At 41.7% G+C, this 14,916-nt stretch overlaps 1 protein-coding gene across 1 annotated transcript in view; it reads left to right on the plus strand.

The window, feature by feature from the left end:
- Nucleotides 1–5,804, plus strand: part of STK39 (serine/threonine kinase 39) — a 102,246-nt gene extending 96,442 nt beyond the window's left edge. The window contains exons 16-17 of the mRNA XM_065637826.1: nt 1,356–1,420; nt 5,493–5,804. Of these exons, the coding sequence (XP_065493898.1) occupies nt 1,356–1,420; nt 5,493–5,567 (140 nt within the window). The 3' untranslated portion in view covers nt 5,568–5,804. The remainder of the gene's footprint in view (nt 1–1,355; nt 1,421–5,492) is intronic.
- Nucleotides 5,805–14,916: the final 9,112 nt, after the last annotated feature.

Raw genomic sequence — 14,916 nt, forward strand, 5'->3', positions numbered from 1 at the left:
TAAATTCCCTTGCCAAATACTGTACTTCCCCTTGTGAGGAGAATTTCTGTAACTACACAGTGAATCATATATGACCAGGCGCGGTATGAGTGAGAGTTTTATCCTAATGATGTTAGAAGATGGAGGAAGTAGGAACCTGAGTTTTAAGCAGTAGGACATTCAACATGCAAATGTTTGCTCTGTATCTTCACCTTATGAAGTCTGTGGAAGTATTATTTATGGAGAACATCTGGTTTCTTGCTTCTCTGCTTTATGGTACTTACCTACTCAGTGTACTAAGAAATTTCTTCTACTTAATACCTGTTTATTTCCTTTTAAAAATCTTGTCTAAACAGCTCTGTCAAGTGCAGAGTCTTTATCTCATGCTGGTGTCCTGGCGATGACATCTTGTGCTCGTAAGTCAGTTTTGAGCAAAGGCTCTCAATGGTTCGGTCCGAGTTAGCTCAGGATATAGGACTGTGCAAAGCTGGGAAGCAAATTTAGTAAACGTACGAAGCTGAAAGCAGACAATTTGTTGGTCAAGATTAATGGTAGCAGTATTGTAAAAATAGACCAATTAAAAGTGTGTTAGGTGTTTTGATAGAAAAAGAGTTCATTATATTCCTGCCACCTCTGTTTTCAAGGAGTAAATGATGCCCTTCCTGCTACCCCTGTTGTGGCATACAGCTTCCTTTGCTGGACACTCGCGTCTGTAGATCTAGTTAAAGTTTTTGTTTATTGCTGATACATCACAAATCTTGGTCGTGCTTACTGAGAGAGTAGTTTGAAGATCAGCTCGTTTGTTTCCCTCTCTTATTTTTACTCAGTTTTCTTTTGGTAGTGAGCTGTAATAGACCACCACGAGTCTGTGTGGGTGCTAATGGCAGCCCAAAAAAAGGACAGAAGCAGACACATAAAGCCAGGAGAAATAGGGGAGAGCAGGCTCAGCCTTCTGCTAGAAACTCGTGCTGGTAGTGGCCCTGGCTATAGCAGAAACATGATATGAAACACGACAACCATCAGCTTATCCTTGGCTGTGTGATTCTCCCATTTTCCTTGTGCTTGCATTTGTCCGATTGTTAATTGTTTATGGAATAGACTAAGCTGAAAAATAGTAGGGTTATTTTTTTCAGTCTTTTGGTTTTCGGGCAGATTTTTCCCTTGAACAGTTCACGTAGTCACAAAGTATCAGTGACTACAAAAGAAAGGAGGCCAGGACTCTGACTTGCAAACAGCTAGAGAGTGATTAAATGATTCAGGGGGTTATTTACGGACATGTATGTGTGTAGAATTAAGTAGAAGATTCAAAATGAGGCTTAATGTATGTTGAATGCAATTTTCTGTAAACTGTATTTTTTTCATACTTTATTTTACAGTTGCTGCTAACTTACAGAAGATAGTAGATGATCCAAAGGCCTTGAAAACATTGACTTTTAAGTTGGTAAGTAAAAGCAGGAAGGGAAGAAACAAACTAATTATCACAGTATTCACACAGAGTCTGGATTTTATCTCATCGACAGCTATTTTGCTGAATAAATGTGTTGACAGATAAGATGATTGAAATTACCATGTGTGAGAGAGAAAAAAGCTAAACCCCGTTTTGACAGGACATTAGGGATATGTACAGTCACACAGCTCCGTAACTGTGCAGGGGGGAAGGAGGTTTGTTCATGTGAGTTCTGAGGAAGTCTGAGGTTTAGGTGAGAAACTTCAGGGAGAAAACCCCTGCGTAGAATTGCAGAAACAAGGAAAGCAGAGAAAACTGCAGTTGGTGGGTTACCTCCCCTCCACCCCCACTCCTTCAGCTCTGCCCTGCCTCAAGTGTCCTCTGCCAATGGACATTTTGTTCCAATCCCATTTTTTCCAACACCTGCCACCACTTTTCTTGCGTGCAGGCTGCCCTCTCCTTAGTTCTCCCCTTCAACCTTCTTTTGATTGACTATCCACACTTGCAAGTTGATCTTGCTCCCACTGTATTTCATTTGTTTCTCCCTCCCCACCTCCTTCTGTATTCTGTCTATCTAACATCAGACCCTACTTTTGGGCCTGGGACTGTTTTCTGTGGTGAATTTTGTGCCGTGGACCATAGATCCTAATGTTGTTCAATTTTGATGCTATTGTGATCTAATTTAATATTAATAACTTTACATTGCAAAAACATAATTCGGAAATTATGTGCTGTATTTTTTTTAATTTCTTGCTAAAATTAAGTTGAAAAATTTACATACCTGAAGTGTAAATACCAAACTCTAACCCATTAGGTTTCAGCACCCCTTGCTGAGCGTGACTCAGCCATGTATGACAGACTAGACTCAATGTGTGTTAGATAAGTAGGTCTCCAGAATCACAGCTTTGTTTATAAAAGCAGCTGCTTCACAAGGGCTGTAGAGAGGCATTTTTAGAGAGTAAGTGACCTAGTCGATGATGATGTATTAATTCAGGATTGTTCTTCCCATGTAATTGTTTAAATATAGATTTGAGTGGTTTAAACTGACCGAATCATTTGGACTCACTTTTCCTCTGCAGTCCAGTAAAATCACCAGAACTTACACATTTCTTTTGGGAAGAGGTTGGGTGGGGGAATGAGAACACGTGTTTTGCTTCTGTGGCCCTTACTATCTAAATATAGCTGAAAGGTTGGTGCTTCTCTTTTTCCAGCTGATCTGTGTTCTTGCTGTCTAAACATCTGACTTAGCTTTTATTGTACACTCAATGGCATCTCACCGAGACCATTTAGATATTGAGATACTCGAGAGGCTCTGTAGAAGTCCGGGTTTCTAGTTCACACACTTAAAATAGAAGTGTGAAATTCCAATATGTAATAGCCCATAGTATCCAGTTAATGTTTACATACATTGAAAACAAACCCACTTGAAAATTGAGGTTGGGCTATTCCTGTGGTTCAGTTGGCTTTATTGCTGGGGTGCAGTTAACATCACGTGGTATTTCAGATTCCAGTGAGTGAATGCTGTTATAATCCTACTCCTTACCACGATCAGAATTAATAGACAATCCAAAAATCAATGTCTTTGTCTCTTCTCAAGGTAAGTTACATTGGCTAGGTAACAATTCCTGAGGTTCAATTTTAACCTAATATTTTTAACCTAGGTTACCTACATTAGTTCCCTACCTCCTGGTAAAAGAATATAACCACAATAAGTATCCTATTTTGTTCTTATCCTTAGATTAATTTTATATATGTTCTATTTATGCCTGTTTCTATATTGTGTAGATGAGTTTTTAAATGACTTTTTGCTTAGGAGAACCCTGTCATTTGTTTAAGTGCCCTACTGAATCTTTGTTACCTCTCAGCAAAGTCTCACTGAATGTAAGAGCACTTGTATACAACTTGATTAAGCCATATTTTGTTGGTAAATATTTCATGGGGATTCAAAGTCTAAATGTAGCTAATCCTATATCCGTTCAGAGAATTCAACTGAAAAGTGCTCTTTAGTCTAGGATTAGGTACTACTATTTGTGGATAAGAATCTGGTTAGTATCTCACTGCTTGCAGATTGCTTGTGCTGGTATTTTGCTGGTGTGTAATATTTCTATTAAAACAGCAAGAATTTTCATCTTTGGGGAAAAAAGAACAACTTATGTCATAACCATTTCTGCCTTTAATTATTGCCAAAATGGTAAAGAAAGTTATTAAAGTGAGGTGTCTGGATGAATCTGTCTTTAAGGTTTGATCTCCCTCTTGCATATTTTTTTAACAATGCATCTTTCTTCTTACAATGATGTCATTCTCCAGAACATAGATGGTATTAAACCCCGCTTAGTTGTCTTGGCTAACACAGACTGATGACTTCCTTGCAGGATCCAGCTGTCCACACTTTGGGAAAGTGGCCGCTTTAATACACAACTAATCTTGGCAACACTCAAGGAAACATAAAATTATTGCGCAGCATAATTTGCATTTTATGTAAGCATTTTTCATATGAAAAAGGGAGGAAAAAGAATGCATCCAGTCACTAAACAGTGAATTGCAAAAACTAAGAGCTTTTCTTTTATGTTGCAGTTTGTGTATAGTAGTTGTACTTATGCTAAGCACAAATATAAGCTAATGGGTTCCAGGTGCATTAAATATTAGGCAATATTTATTGATAAGGAAGGCATTTAAAAATCTATATACATCTAGATATGTTACTTAGCATGGCTTTGAGGAGATTGATAGCTAGCTAGAGTGTAGAATTATGTTAATAATATTAGCTCTTTTTAGCGTGGTATTTTAAGTGCAAAATTCAAACTCCATTTATTTAGTAAATTCCCAATCCAAGACCCACTGAGATATCTTAATAGTAACCGATGGTGATGATCTCAGACTTTTAACTTGCTGCTTCAGTGGAATAAGACCTGTGAAATACTCTCTGAAGACAGAACTTTTGCTCTGATTGTCTCATCAAAGTAAAGTGGAAGGAGTAGCCTGATGGAATGTAATGCTTCCACAAGCATCGAGTGAGTTTATTTTTGGTCATGAAAACTCAGTGGGTAATGTCACTTGGTGCACCTTGTGTGCACAGTCTGAGGGCTCTTTTCGTTATAGCGCGTATACAGAAACCAGTTCTACCAAAGGGTTCAACTGCTACTAATGCATAGAAGGATCAAGAGCATTTTTATAGGGTGAACCAATTGTTCTGACGTTTTTGGGGGAGATATGCCAAAGAGTCTGAAGACATCTGTCATAAGTAATTTACCATTACACACTGTTCATCCAATTGTATTATTATTATTTTGATTTATATATCAGACCAGTCAAAAATGCGTAAAAAAACTTTATTAAAAATGTAGTCGCTTCTGTCCTGCAGAAGCAGATTTTGTATTTAAAAATCAAAATATCAAAATATTTTACCTACAGCATGTATAGGTTTTTTTTAAAGCAGACCTAAAGTAACAGTTCAGTCCCAATCAAGGTGGTTTAATATTCTTACTGTTATTTGTGAAAAGTGAACCGATTACTTGTGCCAGTTTGTACTGACAGACTTTACTGAAGGATCTCAGCTACACAGTTTTAAGTACTAGAATGTACGGGCAGAAAGGAGCCCCTGTTTTGCAAATATTACTACTCTTCATAGACTGCTTCAAGATCTTGTTTAAAAATTCAGCGGACTGGTGTTCCAAACAGACTGGATAGCTGGACTCAGGAGACATTCAGTGTCTACAGCACAATGGTAAAAGGAAGATTCTGTACTGTGGCTCTTCATGAGTGCTGACAGCATGCTCACATGAAAAAGGAAATTTGGATCCAGTCTGGAAAGTTTGGTTTAAAGAATTTGGGTATTTAAGTGTTCATTTCCCAGTATTTTTTTCATAACATTTAATATTGATTAAAATAGTTTGCTAAAATTAAGGATGCAGTTGGCAGACACTGGCAGAGGATACACCAAGCAGTCTGAAAGCTTCCCTTCAAGTAAGCTGTTTGCCGCTCAGGTGACATGGGGAAAATTTATAATCTGACTGTCAAACCCTCCTTTGCAGCGTAACATACTCAACATTTCTGTTTGTATTTGCAGGCCTCCGGCTGTGACGGCACTGAGATTCCCGATGAAGTGAAACTGATTGGGTTTGCTCAGTTAAGTGTCAGCTGATGTCTGGCCCTTGACCCTAAGCCGAATTGTGAGATGGCGAAGAGGCCAGCTTAGATGCAAAAGAAAATTAATGCACCACATACTGAGTTCTGCTTCATTCTCTAGCAAGTCACAAAGTCAGAACAAGCAAAGCCCACAGCTACACCGCTGCTGCTAACATTGAAAATGCTACTAAATGTCTCTTAGCAGTTGATTTGGATTCCCCCTAAGTGAAAAGCCTGTGGAAACGCACTCAGGTGGCTGTATTTATTGGTTACAAAAGGAATTTTCTATCAAGCTTACTTCTTTCATAAACTTTGAGTGATACTATTTTACCTGTACTTGTGGTTGATAATACTGCCTCTGTTCTGTTATATTTAGAAATTAACATAAATATAGAAGTTAAGAATTACCAAACTTGAATTCTAGTTTTAAAACTGTGAATTTTATTTTTCATATATTTATGCATTACACATCCTAGTAATAAGAAAATGATTTGACTTGATTATGTGCTATTTGCAGTTAATCTCCCATTATTTAAAAAAGTTTCAGGTATATCTTTGAAGTATTTGGTAACTTCTGGGGTTACTTTGAAATTAATTAATTAGGCGTTAGCAAGCTTTTGTTGGTCGTGTGTCTAAAAACCAGTCCACAAACATTGTCAAGGGAGTGGGAGGTGCCTTGCAGACATTAATGTTTTAAGAATGTGCCTGAGGCTGCTTAAATAAATAATTTCCGTTTTCTAGAAGTACCGTACATATGGTACAATATATATAAATACATATAGTTATCTGAGCAAGGAGAGGATATATACAGTAGCAAAGGAGTATTTTGACTATGCTTTATTGGGGAGTCTATGAGCTCAAACTACTTTGAACTGTTGTCGTTAAGGTAGAGTGCTTACTGTGTCCATCTCTGATCCAATTTACCCTTAAAGATAGACAGGGGTTTCATACAGGTGGTAGAAACTTGAACAACGGAACTGAAGCTTTGCTTGAAGTTCTGCAAAATACCAAGGTGGAATGAAAATAATAGGGCTTTGTGCAATGATCCAGTAAAACTCTGTTACAAAGAAAACACTTCTGACCCAAGTAGTTTTATGCTTAACCTGTGACATAGATGTTAGGGAGCTAGCAAACCTTAGAAAGACTTTCAAACGTGAAGACGTGTTTCTCGGAGGTTACAATCTAAACTACTTCCTAGCTAATCCTAGATAAGTGGCAGCTCTTAAATGTACTGAAAACAGCAAATATATATTATTAAGAGAAGTTATTTATAATGCCTTGTCATAATTGTTGAGGTGTTCTAGAGCCATTTGCGTACGACTCAATGTAATCCCATCCCATCCTACTGTTTACATGATGATTACTCCAAGATGACCGCAAAGGTTAAAAAAATAAAAATAAAAGTGTATTGCACAAACGGATTGGTATTTGACTTTCCATGCTCTGTGTGGATTTCGACGGCGGTGCAGCAGGGTGGTGTTATGAATGTCTGTTGCCCTTATTTAGCTTACGAGTGACACCTGCATAAGGCTCCACGTTCCTCACATGGAGAAGGGCCCACAGGAGAGGGTTGCTCTTGCCTGCTTGCTGTCTGGTCATGTGGAAGCCATTTCTAGGACTCCTAAGGTGTTTGTACTTTACGAAGTCATTCGGTTACTTGGGGCAGGACCTGCGTGCCTGGGGGTGCTGGTTTGTGTGGGGGAGAGGCTGACACCTGCTGCCCCAGCCCAGCTGTGGGGACGGTGGCAGCAGCTGGGGCCGGTGGGGCCGCCTCCGGCCCTCCTGGGCGATTGGTGCCCTCGGCCCGTCGTGAGGGGAGCCGCGGCCCGGGGCGGGCTTTGCGGCGGGGCAGCTGCTCCCCGGAGGGCCCGGCTGCTCGGCTGGAACGCGGTGAGTGCGCCCTCTCAGCGCCGGCCACGTTGTCTGTGCTTGGCCCGGGGCGTCTCTGCGGCGGCGGGGGTGCCGGTACGGATCATCTGCTCGGTATCTCTTCCACATCGATGGCATTTTACCTCAGTGCCCTACAATGGGCCGTTTATCTCCCGCCTTCCCCTGGCTAACGCTGTGCGTGCCCGGCTCCGGCCGGAGGAGCAGCGGCCCGGGGCAGGGCCGCGGTTCACTCTGTGTTGGAGGAGCAGTACGTTGAAAGTACCTGAAATGTGCGTCTGCCCGTGACGCAGTTGGTAACCCGCAGCCCTGCGATGTGGTGGCTGTGGGGCACAACCCGAAGGAGTTAAGTTTGGAGCATTTCTGTTAGATTATTTTTGTTAGGTACATTAACGCGTGCTTCTGGAAACGTTGCACCCGTATTGACTAATCCACCCGCAAAGCAGTTAGCTGGTTAGCTTTCTGTTTCAGGCAAAGAAATGAACATTCAGGGAAGCTTGTTGTTTTTCACAGATCTGTAAAAGAAGTGGGAATATATAATTGGATGAAAGTCGTGTTCCACTAGCTATACGCCTCCCCAAAGGCTGAGGAAAAGGTGTTGGGGTACGAGCAGCGACTGCCAAAAGTGCTCATCTACTGTACTGGTTAGGGCTGCAGGAGGTAGCTAAATAAAGAAGAATGTAATACTTTAATTGCGGTAGTCAGCAGTATTGTACCAAGATAAAAGCTCAAACGGTTGTTGCTCGCTTGCTGTCTGGTGCAGAAACATGGCAATGCTTCGCGGGGCTTCCTGGGGTCAGTGAGACAGTGAATTCATGCAGCAGCATTCTTTGTCGCTGCTGTGTTACCGTTTTAATTTTCTTTTTCTGCCGTTAAGGTATTGTGAATAAATACAATATGAGCTAAATGAGCTCAAAAGAACAATGACCTGAAATAAAAGGTAGTTAAAGCTTTAGTGTCTGTTAAAATAGAGTCAATAAATGGTTTATTCTTTTAGCTATATACAGGTGGGAAAAAAAGGTAAAGATGTGGTTGGTTGCAGTAGAAAGCAGTGTGCAAGTGATGACAGAGTAGAAATAGGCACAAAATTTAATAGGAATTTGCTTCTTGAATACTGTATTCACATCCTCTGTTGAATAACAAGAGAAAAGAGAAAACCAGCAACAGTTCATTCATTCATGTTTACATGAAAAGCATTTAGGAGATGGGTACAGTTCTCATATGTGTGACTTGCCCCGAAGCAGGTGTGGTGCTCCGGTTAGAAAGGCGTTGCTGGCTGGAGCACCTGGCTGTGTTTGAAGCAAGAGGGCTCTAATTAATGAGGTGAAGCTGGAACAGGTGAGTTACCATATAGCTGTCTCAGGGGCCGGGAAAATAGGGCTTAATTAGATGGTTCTAAATATATAATCATCTGTAGTGGTGATTATATACCAGTGCTTGCAGCTGGGCCCTTGCAGGCTCTGCAGGCTGAGGAATGTCAGTGTGAGCTCCGGTGTGCTGAAAGGAGCCCTGTGCTGTGGGCGCAGACGCAAGTCGGTCGATGAAAACACGGTTCTGTAATTTATTATTTTCAAGGTGTTAAAAAGGATGAGTATAAACATAGCAATTAGCTCAGCACAGAACTAGGTCTGGAGAGTAACTGGCTGGTGTGTGTGGGCGAGGAGGGACATTTCCAGCCTGTCCTGTCCCGGGGCTGTGGCGCGGGCTGTGGGCAGCGTGTGCTCCTCACGCCGTCGGAGCAGGAGCGCGTGTCTCCTTCTCCGGCCAGTGCTGACCGCAGGTGTTCTCACTGACACGTACGGACAGTTGCGTTCAAACTGCAATGCAGCTACCTAGTTGTGATAAATGTATTTGCTTTCTAGAAATACTACCCGATGTGCTACCACAATTTCTTCTGTAGACTTCCCTGCCCCAGAGCATGCTTCTGCTTTGTGCGTGGAGGTGGAAGGGGGAGGAGGGAAATAAGCCAGGAAACATCACTAAATTTTTTTCTCCATGAGATAAGGGTGAATGTGTGTGCCTTTTCAGCCAGCTTGGTCTAATTTAAAATTTCCGATTTGGGGTATTCTGGAGCAGTCCTATGAAATTTGATTGCGGGGCATCCCTTCAGAATGTGTTTGAACACCGTTATTTCTCTGAGAGAGAGTGCCGCGTGCAGCTTTTAATTGGTGTGCCTCCCCCTCGTGCTTTTCTTAATCAGAGATTTGTTTTCCTTTTCACCACCTACCTCTGCATATTGGATGTGGCATTGGCCTGTGCCTGAAATCAGTTAGCTCTGATGATGAGTCTGAAACAGACCTAAAACACTACTAATTGAGTGCATTGAAAATGCTGATTTTTGTTTAGCAGGAAGCAGAGGGTGCCCCCCCCGCACCGTGTTTTTTCAAAGCAGCAAAACCGTGAGACCTCGTTGATTTCTAATAGCAGTTTGTATTATTTTTTTTTTTTGTTTTCCTCTGGATCAATTGCAATATAACTTTATTCAGCGAATTGCTGTGGATTTTTTCACTGCATCAAGTGGGCAGCCTTTCCACCCTCTTGTGATGTACTCATGCATGTGGATGTGCTAGGAATGCTAATTACTTTAAAATGAGAAGTTGGAAAAGCAGCAGGAGCCTGCAGCTTCGGGGTCCCTGGGCATGTGCTCTGCTAATGAGCTGGTGGAGCAGCTGGATTTACTCAAACCACAAAAACTGCAACAAAGTCTGTTTTACTTGTGTTTTATTAGACAGTAGTCCAACTGATGAAATATCCAGGCATATTAGTTGAGTATTGTGACATTTTAGTTATTCATTTTTCCCTCAATGACTAAGGGTAAAATTACAGTGCCTATAAAAATGTGGTTTTATTGCTGCTTTATGATTGTTAGATTGATGCTCATCAAGCTGCTTGTGTAGTCATGGCAGTCCGAGATGTTGAACCAAACTCATTAGCTGGGAAGTTATCTGCTTCTGATAATGTTGAGAATATGGGCAATGGTGGATCAATGAGCAATTACAGGGACTTTGAAGAATGTATGATTAGAAGGGGAAATACTTAATTTTCACTGCATAAACCAATAGGGAGGTGCTGCTCATGCACAGGTGTGCTGGTGTTCTTTAGGTTTACTTTGAGAAAAGACTTTTCTAGTTTTATCATGTTTACTCTGCATCTGTAGACACTATAGATCTCGCTTTGTTTCCTTTGAGGACAATCGAGGTATGACATCTGAAAATGTAAAGGGTTTTAAGGTTCTTTTGGTAACATAACCGTTTCTTCACATAAAGGTAGTGCCTGTGGCTGTCATCAACAGGCAATTATAAATAACGAACCAGAAGAACCAGGGTGTGTCCAGTGGTTTTGAGAGGTGGACTCTGTGCTACTCGCGTCATATAAAAACACAGAAATAGGCAAAAAGATTGTATCTGCCAGTAGCAGAACTTCAATGTTCTAGAAGAAGGACCGTGTAGTTCTAAATAGGAAAGTCTCTTTCAGGGGAGACCTGCATTTCTGCCTGCGGCTCAGTTTTTGCAAGCTTGGAATTAGTTTAATGAAGCATTCTGGTGGAGGGGGGGAAGCGGCGGGAAGGAAAAATAAAGGAAAAGAATGCTGAGGCTGCTGTACTTTGGTGTTAGAGCCTGTACCTGTGCTGTTCCATAATGTAAAGGGCAAGGGAAGTTTTTGAAGACTCTTACCAGGAGAGCTCCTTAAGTCTTTAACAGTTACTGCTCTCTAGATTACATCACAGAAGGTTGAGGGAGCCGAGGACACCATTATCATGTTAACCTGTTAGTATTTGTATTATTAAGGTTGCTGAAAGGTTGGTTGTTTTGTTCTGGCAAATGAGCATCTTTTGCTAATGCCCTGCACTGTGCTAGCACTCCTATTGATCAAGAAAGAACAAATCGCTAACTTAAAGTATAAAATGAAACGCTGGGTGAAGACGAGGTTGTTCAGGGCCGGGGCAGGGTGGGTGGGGGTCCGTCTGTCCCAAGGCCCCGCGGCCGGGTCAGCCCCGCAGGACAGAGCCCCGTCCGTCTGTCCCTGCCCAGGGGGGCCCTGCGGCAGCACGGCCTCGCGTCCCGGGCCCCTGGCCATGGATGCGCCCCAGCCAAAAACGCACAGTGCTCTGTTCTGATGCAAAAAGTATCTTCTTAAAGGTAAACTTTCTATGCCTCTTTTTGCAATAGAGATAGAGGGCATTGTACTTAGACCAAGACATACATTTGATGGTTTTCTAGGTTTCTTTGGTTGCAGAGTCTTTAGCATAAGCTGAAAGCTGTATTTTTCTGAGTGCAAGATGTGCAATTTGTGAAATTAAATACAATTCCTAGCCATTTTTTTCAGCTCTGTGGAAAGGTTTTTGAGGTTGTGGGCTTTGTGAAGTAAGCGTTCACATTGAGGAAAAGCACTGTAGATGTGTGATTGGGGTTGTTAAACCTGGAACTATTCCCAGCATCTCAGAGAATCAGCTGAGAATCCTGTTGAATTCAGGATTTTTTTTCTTTTTTTTTTTTTTCCCCCCTTCCTCTTGTTAGAGCACCTCTGATTAAAACAAACTTTAACTTCCCTGGAGCATTTACTCTATATGATGAGAAATAGGGAGAGGGTGGAGAAAAACACCTTAAATTAGAACAGAGGATCCAGAGGGAAGGACTGTTGTTGAAATCTTGGCCCCATGAATTAATAATACTGCACAATAGCCTCAGTGGGACTAAAATTTCACTCCCTACCTGTGTTGATTATGAGCTCCTCAGTTTACTCCTGGGGCTATAAAATGGGAAGGGATCCAATCATGATTGAAGAGTAGGTGTGATTCGAATGGAAGGTGATTATGAAAATCTCCCTGAAGTCTTCCACCCTGCTTGTGCTGCAAGCTTTTCCTATTTATAATAGCATAGCAGAGCCATCCAAGCAGAAAATGACACCAGAGAGAAAGAGTTTTCTGATTGTTTCTGATTAGGTTCAGTGCTAACCTTGTAAATCTGTCTGTCAGGTGGAACACAGGCAAGTCATCTGGAAACCTGAGGCTTCACAAAAGATTGAGAGGGTGAGGAAACTCCTGCACTTGTGGGTTGCTTGATACTTTGTGAAAACCTTTTCTGGAGAGGGGAAAAAAAAAAAATCTAGACTCTTGGATGAGAGCTGATGAGCTGCAATTTAGCATTATATGCATCACTGTGCTTATATAAAACTGTTCCGCGTTCATGGATTTCTGTGCGTTGTGTGGCTGTGCTTCCCTGTTGGGTTTATAAGGCCAGCAGAGGTCTGGGTCTGGGCTGTGTCCCGTTTGAAGGTGCTGTAGCTTGGACCAGTCCACAGAAATCAAAGCAGGGCTGTTCAAGCAAATGAGTGTTACTCTTTCCCCCTTTTTATCATTATCTTTGTATTCTGTTGTCAGCGTAGTCAAGCAAGGTCTTTTTCATGGACAAAAGTTTTAATTTTTAATAAAGTAATTGCAGATAATGTCTTATAGTAAGGCTATATGTATTTAAATAAAAAACTGATTGGGGCTGTTACATTTGCATATGCCCTACAAGTTGTTTTAGACAACATAAGATTTTATGCTAAGAGTAACAGTACTGAAGTAAATTTAATATTGTTCCCCTCTGGTATAAGCCAAAGACCTAAAAATACCTTTAGGAAGAGTATTCCTGTGACCTTGTGGCAAATCAAATTGATGTCAGTTTAAATTGAAGGCAGCTGTTGGATGCAAAAAATTACAACAAAGTGAATTAAACATTCGGTTTCAGTCCAGGAGAGTAAACAGATTTGTTTTCCAGTTTACTGTGTGTTAGATGCAGGCTTTCAGCTTTACAGAAAAGTGACAATATTTTACTTGCTGTGAAATTGGCATCCTTAAAATGTTTGGTACTGTTTTGGTTTAACAGGGGATATACTTTGAAATACTAGAACATGCAGATAATATATTCTCAAATTCAGTTGAGACAAAAAGTGTTCTTTAGCCTAAGATAAAATTTTGACTGGTTAATAATTGCAGAAGGCCTGTTTTGTTGCGTATACCAGGTATCCGTGGGCTACCACTTATCAAATGTACCTTTTAATGTTTTTATTTATGCTAATTACTGCCAAGGCAACCCATATAAAACAATTATTTATACCGTGACATTTTGTAACTCTGTATGTACCCATTTGTTTATCTTTCATAGTTTTTTTTCTTCTATGCTGAACTGTCATCATTGTGCATGTTCACCTGGAAGTAAACTTGTATTAGCCAGATGTTACATTAACTTGTATTTACCAGAAGAATCTCATCTAAAACAGAGGCTCTAAATGCTATTAGAAGTCAGTGTGGTTTTGTGGAAGCTTTATAGAGAATCAGCTTAGGACTGTGCTGTGGCCCTTGCAAACGTGAAGCAGGACGGGGAGCTGAGGGCTGGGACGGCCCCGCGCTTGGCTGGTGCTGCTGGAGCTGGAACCTGCTGGTCCCCGCGCTGGCTCTGGTGCATTCCCACTGGGTGCCACCAGAATAACGCAGCAACTTTTGCAAAAATAGCCCACGAAAACAAATTTTTTTCCTAATGAAAAAAAAAAAAAAGTTTTTAAGCCATAGCGGCCGTTGGGAAGTGCTGCTTGCCCGGCCCTCTGTTTGGGCTGCATGGCGCTCTGCAGATTGCCCTTCCCCGCAGAGCGCGGGTCCCACCCCGGGACACCGCGGTGGTTGGAAGTGACCGCAGAGGGGATGCCGCAAAGCCACGGGCCGGGCGAGCAGACAGTGACGCGTGAGGCACTTCTGCTGCTCTCACATTGTCCTCGTGGCTGGAATTGTTTTTTCCTGTGGAGACTAGGTTGGTTATGGTACTAAATGTGCTACAGTCTCTGGCTTTAAAAGGGCAAAGCTGCAGCTCGGAGAACTTGTTTGTCTTGCGCTCTTCATCTTGCAGCTTCTCTCGTGCTGTCTCCACTGAGGCAATCCTTTCCTGGTGTGATTTTCTGCGTGAGCACCTGGGGACCCCAGAACCCCAGAACATTGCCTGTGCGTGGTAGTCTCGGTGCTCAGTCTGTGCTCATTATTTATACCTATCAGACAGTCAAAAGGAAGAGGAGAACATTCTGCGGCGCGGGATGGCGAGTGCAGCATTGCCAGTGGATGCGGTGTATTTTTGTTTTGCTGCAGTGTATGTGGATGGTAAGCACCTGAAAGCAAGTACATTGGCTTTGGTTCTCTCACCCTGCACCAGCACGTATCTATTGTAAACTCAGTTGTTTTCACTTGGTGGTTTTAGTCCTTGCATCGTACTGAGCTACGTGACTGCAAAAAATTCAGGATAAGGACAAGAGTCCCTGATAAAGTATTTAATCCATCCTGAAGGGGAACGCACACTTTTGTGCTGCTCATCTTTGTTTATATGCTGCCCTTGCTTCTTATCTAGAATGTAAATGGTAGCAATTTTTTAAACAAAACTTCACTACTTCACATACTGATTTAGTTTTACTAGTGGCGTTTGATTTTTCCAAAAATTGTGTCAATAACTCTT

This window comes from Caloenas nicobarica, chromosome 6, assembly GCF_036013445.1.
Source record: "Caloenas nicobarica isolate bCalNic1 chromosome 6, bCalNic1.hap1, whole genome shotgun sequence".
Taxonomy (NCBI): domain Eukaryota; kingdom Metazoa; phylum Chordata; class Aves; order Columbiformes; family Columbidae; genus Caloenas; species Caloenas nicobarica.